Below are 11002 nucleotides of genomic sequence, written 5' to 3'. Positions count from 1 at the left end.
CGATGGAGTAATTTTTTTACTTGAGAAAAAATAAAAAAGCAGAAGAGCATGCGTTTCCAGGGTCATTGGGTGAAGTAAGAACTGCCCTTTAGAAATTTGCAAATTGATGCTCGAAACACGTGCATATCGATCCTTGACGATGAAAGAGTTTATTTCATTTGATAAGTTAACTTTGAACATAGGAAAATTAAAAAGTATGATTATTATTATTATTATTATTATTATTAATATTATTACTATTATTATTATAATCATCATCACAAGCGTTAGGTATTTTTGTACGTCATTAAAGTTTTAGCCCTTACAACTAGAGTTGAAGTATTTTATTTTAACTATATCTACAAAGTAAGATGAAGATTTGACTTGGCGAAGAAAAAAAAAGTATATTATTCGAGAAACAATGTAAATATATGTATTCGTAAGATAGACTGCTTGAATTTTTGTACTCCGTGCCTAGAGAGAGAAAAGAGAGGAACTTATGTGTATTTGGTGTATACAGAGATAATGTTATCATCAGATGGAATATTACTATTGAGGAACGTAGGAATGTCATAGGAAGTTGAATTTTTTTTATTACTATTTTAAATTCCAGTAACATGACAAAATTCTACACACTTAGTTTATAAAATATCATACTTTAAGTTCATTATTTCTGCAAAGCGTGTCCTTCACACGCACACGCACTACAAAACATATTACGAGATGTGGCAAGGAGAAAAAAAGAGAGTTGACGTGTATGTAAGGCTCGTCATATGTAAGAGTCGGGAATCGGCAGGGAATACAGGATGTTGGACCAGTCGTTGAGGTCGAAGGTGTCGAGGTCTTGCCAAGTGATGGCGTTGTGACAGCCAAGGCTTTCTTCCCAGTAGCTGGCCATGTTATTGTAAATCACAGCCGACCAAGTCTGCACGACGTGACAAACGATTAATTACGAGGCTCGTTTTTTCCTTGATGTCAATTTTTTTGCGCATCTCCAACGCCTTTCATTTATTTATTTTTTTTTTTTTTTGTTCTACTGTATCATTCGTCAAAACTTGTATTATAATGACATTATTCTTGTATCAACTTTTGTAAGTTATTACTCTACGTAAATCAAATAAATGTATGTAAACTTATAATATATCTCCGATTTCTACTCTTTTTTTTCATCGTATCCTCATATCCATCACGCCTACTGTGATAAAACAAACTTACGGTTTTGTTGCGGACGATCCAGGCGAGCGTCATGGCGTTCATCTGAGATTCAGCGAATTTTTTGGCTCGGCGTAATTGGGCATTCGTCAGAACAGTGTCGGAATGCAGGAGACTAAAGTAAGCGCAGAGCAGTAAATACCGAGGTTTGATAAAGTTTGTGCTTCCCACGATTTTGTCCAGTGTTTTTAGCAGTAACTTAATGTCCACCAGAAGCAGCTCCATTTGACTGCCCCTTTTCATGTTGATGCAGCGCGTGAGCAGCAGCAGATGACACTCTAATATCTGATGCGTCAAGATTACAATTTATTTGAAACATTCTTATCAAAGTCCTTATACTCCTAAACTAGATCGGTAAAAATCGGCCGATCTTTTCATACCGATCATACCTACTCACTGAGCATTTGTTTTGCGCACATTTATTTACAGGCACCGTTTTACTGTTAAACCAGTGAGTAATGTAAATATAGTGCAGTAAGTAATTAGCAATTTATTAATTAAAGTTAAATCCATCTAACTCTTTCAATGACTATTCACTAATATAATTTTTAATGACACTATTTCAGCTGTTTGTACGATCATTATTCGTTTTTCGTATTTACCGTCTTTTCATCACAAAAAACTATTTACTTTGATTCAAAGTATAGATACAGAGCTTCCTGTTACTTTGCTAAACGATAGTTATAATAACATGGATAAAAACCTTGCACAGCGTTATGATCTGCGAGCAATCGTCGAGTACTACGTCGTGCATGAAGAAATCCAATTCTTGAACGAAAGTCATGGACATCAGATCTCCTCTAATAAAATATCATACAATTTTTGAAAGAAAAAGCCAAAGGTTAGCATGTGACAATAATTCATCATTACTTTCGTAGTTGCCACAACCACAATCCAGCCACGAGACGTTTGAATCCTCTTGGGTCGCGAGTCACGCAGTAACCCGATTTTCCAGCTTTAGGTATTTGAAAGAAAAAAGATATTTGTACGCGATTCATAACTATAAAGAAAGAGCTAGCGATGATATCAACCGAGTATTTTGCAGGCGTAACTAGAGCAACTCTCAAAGCTCTCGACGAGCAATCCCGTGTCTAAAAACAGATCCACGCAAAGTGCGTAGTACCACGTCAATGCCGATTTATCTATGTCCTCGACTGAGTAATCGCGAAGCTGCTGCAACATGTCTATCGTTTCACAGACGCGTTTCAGGCACATCTGTGCGATGTGTGTTTATCATTTTTAGGTTTTTTTTTTTTTTTTTTTTTTTTTTTCATTCAATAAATTATTTTGTCACCAAGATCAACTCACCAATGTCTGAATCAGGGATACCAGCACTTTGAATTTTACTCGAATGGCGTGAAAGGCCTTTGCCACAGTGAGGGCCTTTTCCCCAAAATGAACTGCTTTCCCGAGGTATCCTCGTATCCAACTAAATGACGTACTTTCTTAATTTTTTTTTTTTTTTGCCAAAATGTTGTTTTATATAAAAATTAAGTATTTTTACTCGCCTCGTATTAAAAATACACGCATACACGTGCATCAATATTTCTATATCTCCGCTGCTGTGCCATTCTTTTTTTTGACGTATGACAAATAACACGTACTCCTCAACCTGCTTCATATACGAAAACTGTCCAAGCTGTCCATAAATTTTCGCAAAAGTCAGATACAATTGGCATTGATTGTAAAAATTGCTTGGATCGAAACTTGAAAAGCCGAAGACAATACTCTGCGTGGACGCAAGTTTTGCTGCCTTGGGACGATGGTTCAACTGTAGGTGTATCATGAATTAAAAAATTATAATTAATTAATTATTAGTGAAAAAAAAGACATAATTTTCAATCGGATGATTTTTTTTCGAAAAATATTTAGACAAATACGGGAAAATAATCGACTTTGAGATGGAATGTGCAGCAGCACTTATAAGTTATACACAGTGTGTATAACTCGTGGATAAAAACAAATATTGGGTGTTAAAGTGACGAAATTACCACAAGTATCGTAGAAACCAAACTCAGGCTCATCGCGGTATTTTGTCTGACGACGTTCAACTTTTGCTCGTGTTTCGTTTTTTCGGTACCGGTGTTGGTAAGAGGGTGAATGAGTAACCAACGGGCGGTTTGTTTCATTTGCTCGTACATCGTTCTGTAACCCGTTAACAGCTCGTTCGTGGTAAAATTGGTCTTGTACAGGGACAGAGCCTCACAGAAATTGGTTTTTGCTTGTGGATAATTGCCGAGAAGCAAGTAAGCTTTGCCTACGAGGACAAAATGTACGAACAAAATTGAAAACAAAAAAATTTTGTAGGAGAATTTAGCAGGACACTGGTGCAGGTTTCAACCTCATTGGTTTTTAGATTTTATCAATTAATAACATAATTTGTTTTTAATGAAACCAAAGGTAAAAACGAGTATAAAATTTTGATTAAAACCAACCAATACTTTGAAAGTTCATTGAGTCTTTGACAGAGAAAAAGGTAATTTATATCAGAACTGATTATTTATTTTTAAAGGGACCAATTTTTAACATAAATATAATAAAATGGTAATAGAAATCCGTGTCAATGCATTGAATTTGGGATCTCTCAAAAGAAGATAAATAACGCATATATACCTCTCAAACAGAGAATCGTGCTTCTCTTGATCGTTTTTCGATGTAGTACTCCCTTTTTTCGAGAGCTGCTAGCACTTGAAAACTGAAAAACCAAAAAACAACGTGTATTAAAAATGAGCGGAAAAAACAAGAAAAAATTATAATCGTCATACGTCATTCTTTTCGTCTGCCTTAGCTAAAAAGCTCAGCGCGTAACCAGGCTGTCCGTGATTTATAAGTGCTGCTGCATATTCCATCTCAAAGTCGATTATTTTTCCGTAACTGTCTAAATATTTTTCGAAAAAAAATCATCCGATTGAAAATTATTTTTTTTTTTTTTTCACTAATAATTATTTAATTATAATTTTTCAATTCATGATATACCCGTGCAGTCAAGGTGGTATTGGAGTCTTGCGTAAACGCAATTGATGTAACTCAGGCAGTAGCAGTTTCGAAGATCCATGTACTTGAAATGGTACAACTGAGAGCTCAGGTCAATTTCATCGCACGCAAGGGGATGAACTTGGGAATTTTTTCTAAATATTTTTCTCGCGCGTTTTGGCTTATCGATCACTTGGTGAGCACTGAAGCTGGTTAAATCTGTCGATTCGCACGAATTTTTTGTTTCACACTCGACAAACAGTTATACAGGGGTGAGCATGATTATTTTAGAAATTTTCAAATACCTTTTTTTTAAGTACAACGAATTTTGAAGTAAGTACGTGAGAGAGTATTTAAATATTTGGTGGAAATGTCAACAGGCATAATAAAAAAAAAGTATTTTAGTTCAAAAAATGAATTAATGCTCAGCCCAGCAAACAGCTCATTAGAAGCTGTTTTTCTGACGTACCATCGGCGTCATTGGTTTCAAACGAGGTTCCTTCACCATCAGACGATCCTTGGCTTGGATCTTCCTGTAACTCGCTGTTTACCGTCAGTGTCGAGGAGCTAAACCGCGCCACCAGAGGCTCGAAATCACTCGACGTGACGATCGGCACCGATGGATCGGACGCCTTTTTCTAAAAAATCAAAATCCTCTTAAAATGTAGAGTTTTTTTCTTTATCAAGATATCGCGGGTGTCTTACCGGTTTATCCTTCCCGGGAATCTGGAGGAAAGGCCCACCCCCGCAGGCAGTGCATTTCCTCGCGTCAATCTTGTAGATATCGACGATTTTTTCGTGAATCCGTTTTCTCTCGGGCTCGGGTATGTTGTCGTACATCTCATCCCGGAATACGCCAACTTTGAACTCCATAAATCGGCAGTGGGCGTAACGCGCCAAATCCGCCTCTGGAGGTGGAATGTCTTAAGAAAGATAATTTCACTGTTTACTTTATACCTATTCACAGTGAAAACTCTAAACCGAGACGACAATGCGACTCCAACATTGAGTCAAGAGTTGAAGCTATCAGAAGCCGTTTTACCATTTGTATGGTGCGTAAATATGCGTATTGGTGTCGGGAAAGGTTTCCTTACAGCGTAGCTGGCAGAGACAGCGCAGCAAGTGGTGCATGTCCGAGAAAGTGATCCTTGGCTCGAAGGAACAGACGGCGAGTTCGCCGACCCCCGTGCGTTGCTTCTGCAACGACGCGCACTCGAATATTCGCGCTCGCATCAGCTTCTCGATCGCTGGATCGAGTGATTGTTAGTTTGTTACTTTTCAACTAAAAAAAAAAAAAAATAATAAGTAACTTGATGTAAAAAATGATAAATACCTGAGGACATCATCCACGACTGATTGTTAGGGACTATAATTTCGAGCGATCGTCGGACAAAGGCCTTCCCGAGCACAGCGGCACATCGAACGATGTGTTGCTCGTTGACCGAGAGCCTCGTGAATATTTCCGATGCCAAGCCTGTGAGACCAAGAATTTTGTCACCACTCGAGTAATTTTACCAAACAAACGTACCTTACCACTCAAGTCCAGAGTCCTGAACTGCTCGGCGATCCTGAAATTGTCGTTAGTCACGCAGACCGGTACCTTGTTCTTTTTGTTCCAAGGCTCGGCAGGCGCCACTTCGTCCGGAAACACTTCAGCCTCTATCCGCGTGCTCAACAAAGATCCCAAGAAAACCAGTGACTGACTCGTCACTTCGCTCGGAGTTACGTGAACTACGTCGATGCCGTTGCACACGATCATCAGGCTCAAAAACATCTCGAACCATCCGGGTATTTTCGTTCCCGATTTCAGTATGAAGCTGTACACGACGCGAATGAAACATCTTTACCAATGCCCCATGATTCATGAGGTATATATACGGTGATTACTCGTGCAATTCAGTCGACAGAGCTTGGACGTTCAAGAACTGACAGACGAGAACTGGCAGCTGGTCCAACTCCAAGTTGGTCAAGGTCCGTCTGAGTAAACGCTGGTCCTTGCAAATCTCCACCTCGACCCTGGACAGCCTCTGCCAGGACTGGATCTCGAGGATCGTCATGGCCATTATGACGTTTTTGTTGGCCAGAGCATAGGTCAAAAACTGCCAGGACATGTAGTCCATGAAGTGCACGTCGTCGAGCAGGATACACAGCTTTTGATTTTTCTGCAGAAAAGCGACACTATTGGGAAATTTAGCCACCAAGGAGCAAGAAATTTTTGAACGAAGGTTCTGAACCATTTTCAAGATCTTGTCAAAGATGCCGATCGTCTTGTTGTGCCGGTCCCAGTCGCTGTCGACGATGTACTGCTCGGACATCTGGAACTGCACCCGCAGGACTTTGTTCAGGTAGCAAAAGTCCTGCACCGGCAGTAGACTGCTCAGTTTTTTCACGACCTCCCGTTCGAGCTCGACCATCGATTTGCAATCATCGGCTCCGAGAATCTGATCAAAGTCGATTTATTTTTCGTTGGATTTATAGCTAATGAAAAGCGCTAAATGGGTACCTGCTTCAAAACTTTGTGGATTGTCGAGTACGGCTTCATCGTGAACGGAGGATGGAGGGCGACTTTGATCACTTTTATCTGCCTGGCTCTCGCAATCGTGGCAAACATGTCCAGGACGCGAGATTTGCCTGCCCTGTTCTGGCCCTGCACGGAAAAGTTGGCAAAGTTTGGAGTGTGATTATAGATTTTTTTTGTTACACGTATACCTCGATTACGATGCCAGCGAGGCTGCGGTCTGGTAACCCGATGTCGTCCAGTATACTGCTGAAAAGGTCCAGCTCTTCAAATCTGCCCAGTATGGGATAGGCGGTCTTGAGATCGTGGAGTAGTCGCTCTTCGACTCTTAATTGTTATTAAATATAAAACAGATCACAGATGTGAATTTTCCAAGTAAACGGTGAAAAGTCGTGGTTTCGATTATTTGTAGCAGAGTAATAATGGCATCTTACTCGGATATGTCGGTGTAAGAAAAAATATATCCACTGGGGTGTCCTTCCAAGTCAATTAATTCGGCCAATACAAAGTGTGTGTTCTTTATCTCGCTGTATATGACCGTGTCATGATCGCAGCTGACCTGCACGAAAAATTGACTGTAAATTGTTCTTTAAATTAACATTTACTAAATAAATACCTTGTTGGTCGAGGCGAGCATTATTAGCTCAGCTTTGGTGAACGGGGGTCCGATAAAGGTGTACTGCCGTCGCGCAACGTGTCCTATCGCCATGCAACACACCATCCCTGTACGGCAAATAATTCATCACGTAAAATGTTACAGGTAGCGACTCATGATGCTATAGTAACCATCGATACTATACTCTCGAAATATTTCAATAGATAACATAAAAAAAAAAAAAGGAAAAAACTGTTTTTATTTCAAACGATTGCGAAAATTCACCTGTAGCAACGCCCACGGATACTTTATCTACATCGTTTTGTCGCCTCAATAGGTTCAGCAGTACCCAGGCGCACTTGACGCCAAAACGGCAATAGTTGAGATTCTTCAAATACCCGCGAATGCCGAAGACAATGCGAAACACAATACTCGACTCGTATAGGCTCACACCTTCGATCCAACCCACGTCCTCGCAAACTCTGGGGAATGTGCGCTCTCGTGAGGCTCGTGTTTCACGAATGGATGTGTATGTGTGTGTGTGTGTGTGATCGTTAAATACACATCGAGATATGCTTTCGACGAGGTGTGCGAAGAAATTCAGAGATCGATGTCTCAAGGCGGTGTAAAATTATTTTCAATTACTTTGTGACCATGGCGTGACAATAGTCGGCGAGGAAAATGAGATCCGTGCTCGCCGAAGACGAAATCTCGATCATGGCGATGGTTACTATCTTCATCTCCGTCAAATGTTCTAGAGGTTGGTCGTCTTCGATCTGAATAAAATATCGTTACGTTATTGCTCTATTCGTGACGGTAGACGATCTTTGCCCATTTTTTGACACATCTGTAATACAATGCTAATCAAAGTAATGAGTTGGCATTTACTTTACACATCTTAGATTACGAATTTGTTAATTGTTAATCAATAAAAATAAGTAGTAGCGACCATGTCAGGACATTTAATTCATGTTAATTATTTATAAATAAAAAAGGTAACTAATAAAAACAGATAATAATTAATAGTAATTGTTACTAAAGTCCAGATTTGAGTCTGTAATAATTCATCATTCATTATTGTGATCTATATGACGTTAGGAAATCTTTTCAACTGTTATGATCGACGGTAATTTATTTTTTGTGAAATCTGAATTAAAATTATGATTCAACTCCATCATTAAATAATAACAATAAATAATTTTTATTAACAGTGGCCATTAATAAAAATTATTAAATGACAATTTATTTTAATCTTAAACCTAAGTTTATTTGTTTTTATTATTGATCATTATCACTTATAGTTAGCTGTTTTTTTGTAAAGATTTTTACTTCTGATGTTTTAAATCCATCCATACGTTAAATTCAGGAGATTGTATTTGTGTCTGTAAACTACTAATTATTTAAATCCCCTAGTTATGACTATCAATTTTTTTTAAAAAGGATTTTCTCACTTGCTTGTTTCAAAACTGGTAAAATGACAAAACTCTTGAGGATTTCATCTATTTTGTTTCCACAAGAATCGAGTAACTGAAGACGATCTGGAAAAACAAAGTTAAATAACTTGACGAGCTAATGACCTAAGATTCGAAAACTCACTCTCCAGGATCTTTTTTTCATTTTCTTTGCAGCGAGCAATAGCCAGGCATTCGCGTTTTTTCAACGTGTTCTGACAAGAAGTTTCCATAGCAGCGATTGCCTTTGAAATTTCTCGATAGTAATGGTGCTTTTTCACTATGGACTCCAATTTTTTTTTATCCGGCTTGCAAATCAGTTCAACGTTGTTTTTACAATCATTGATTTTCAATAAACTCTGTTTTTCGAGTACTTTGGTTATCTGAAAATTCATCTCATCAATTATTTTGTACTTTTTTGTTCTCGTTTCGAAACAAAGTACACGCGATGCGTACACTTATGTAGTTTTTGTCGTCAATTACGTGAACGTAATCTGACGGATTGCAAAATTTCCAGGCGTTTGTGGTGAGCACTACATCACTGGTGTTGGACAGCTTGATGGCCTTGGTGATGGCAACCATCGGATCTCCGACGACTGTATGGTGGCGGACGTCACTGTTACCGATTTCTACAAAAGTCAGGCTTCCCGCGCTTATGGCGCTTTTTATGAGAACTGATGGAAGTTGACAAAAACGTTATACTTTATGTCAAAAATACATACCTACTTCATTTTTTGGTAAATATATGGTATCTCCTACACTGAGAAAAAAAAAAAAAAAAATTATAGAGAAATTTCAACAAAAATTATCATTCTTATTACTTTTAACAGTTAAAATTATGGTTTGAATAGTAAAAATTATGGTAAGAACAGTAAAAAGTACCATGCTGAAACAGTAAACCTTAAGAGAATCGGTTAATAAATTTTACTTTCCAGCATAGTAATTTTTACTATTCAAATCACAATTTAAACTGTTGAAACAATAATTTTTACTGTTACAAATGATAACTTTTTCTTTTTTTGTCAGCTTGCACGCGATTTACCATGTAAATGGTAATTTTGCTGGAATTTCTCTATTTTATTTATTTATTTTTTCTTAATGTAACTAATCATGTATCGGAAGTATGTTGACAGTACATAAAACTTTACGAGACTTTGAAAAATATTTCAAACAAATTTACTTTGAGGATAATAATGTACAACTTGGAATTATATTTCATTTTTCAACAACAAAAGGGCCAACTTGATCGGATTCATTATGCAGTTTAAAAATCGATATTATTTCGTTTTACCCGCGACAGCTCACTTCTCACCTTCCGACAAGTCAAAGTAGTCGTTTTCCAAGTTCCTCAGAGCTTCCTTTAAAGCAAACGCGCACGAGATGACTCTCCGCATGGCCTCGGGTACCGAGTCGCTGTCGTTTTGCTTCCACATCGACAATATCCCGCTATCTGCGACATTAGTGTCATAGCGGGTCGATTCAAAAGAAACACCTCGGAAATCGGAGCTTACTCGATAATTGGAGAACGTCACCCCCGTTGATGTATATTTGCTCGATGAGGGTGCTGGTGCACAAATTGAACATGTACGACAAACCGGAGCTCCCGTTGTTTTGGCAATTGGAGAATCTGTCGAACAGCGCGTACAAACCTAGTAGTCGATAGGAGGTGAAATGATTAACTTTAATGTTGTATAGGTTGTATCATCGAGTAAGTAGGGACGCACTGGATACGTCCAGAAGGAGCAAGATAACAAAGTTGTGCTCAACGAGTTTGGCTTGTTCCGCGATCAGCAAAATCAGCTCGTCCGGAACAAAAGTAGCCAAGAGACTCAATTTTCTGTGGGTTATGCTGTCATACAACGCCTGAAATTTACGAGATACGTTGATTTGATGGAAATTTATTTATTTTTTTTTTTTTTAATTTCTCCTAACCTGACGCAGGGTAATGGTTTCAGTTTTAAATACGGGGCCCAGCAATTCGGGCGATAATATGGATTCGGGTTCCGCTTCCACTTCCATCTCCATGACTTGATTTTATCGAAAATTCTCAATGTCTATGTTTCAGAGGCAGAACATTGTGTGTTTATTGTACAATACGTTAAAATGTTGGATACATGTCAAAGTTAAAACGTACAATCAGCCGTCAGTTTTTATTTTTGCGTAGTAGATGATATGTGTATCTGTAAAAAATATCAAAGCGAAAATTGCCGGAGCCACAAGTACGTAATTTAATGACTTAAAAAAAATAATTATTAATATAAAATAAATCAATTA

The 11002-nt window shown here is 38.2% G+C and overlaps 1 protein-coding gene across 1 annotated transcript; it reads right to left on the bottom strand.

Moving 5' to 3' along the window:
• Positions 1-748: 748 nt before the first annotated feature.
• LOC106643688 (adenylate cyclase type 10) lies at positions 749-10753 on the bottom strand. Its single transcript, XM_089589286.1, is given in 29 exon segments — positions 749-919; positions 1195-1476; positions 1895-1991; positions 2062-2146; positions 2223-2406; positions 2500-2620; positions 2700-2962; positions 3183-3448; positions 3805-3886; positions 3957-4069; positions 4168-4383; positions 4634-4802; positions 4870-5087; positions 5259-5411; positions 5498-5638; positions 5698-5981; positions 6052-6326; positions 6399-6605; positions 6668-6870; positions 6873-7009; positions 7117-7257; positions 7923-8053; positions 8733-8815; positions 8874-9111; positions 9212-9402; positions 10041-10178; positions 10240-10377; positions 10453-10591; positions 10661-10753. Coding segments are annotated over 29 exon segments (4959 nt in total).
• Positions 10754-11002: the final 249 nt, after the last annotated feature.

Source organism: Copidosoma floridanum, unplaced genomic scaffold (assembly GCF_036245765.1).
Source record: "Copidosoma floridanum isolate Cflo_tuat_1 unplaced genomic scaffold, Cflo_Japanese_pri ptg000001l, whole genome shotgun sequence".
Taxonomy (NCBI): Eukaryota; Metazoa; Arthropoda; class Insecta; order Hymenoptera; family Encyrtidae; genus Copidosoma; species Copidosoma floridanum.
This window is presented reverse-complemented; position numbering and strand designations above follow the sequence as displayed.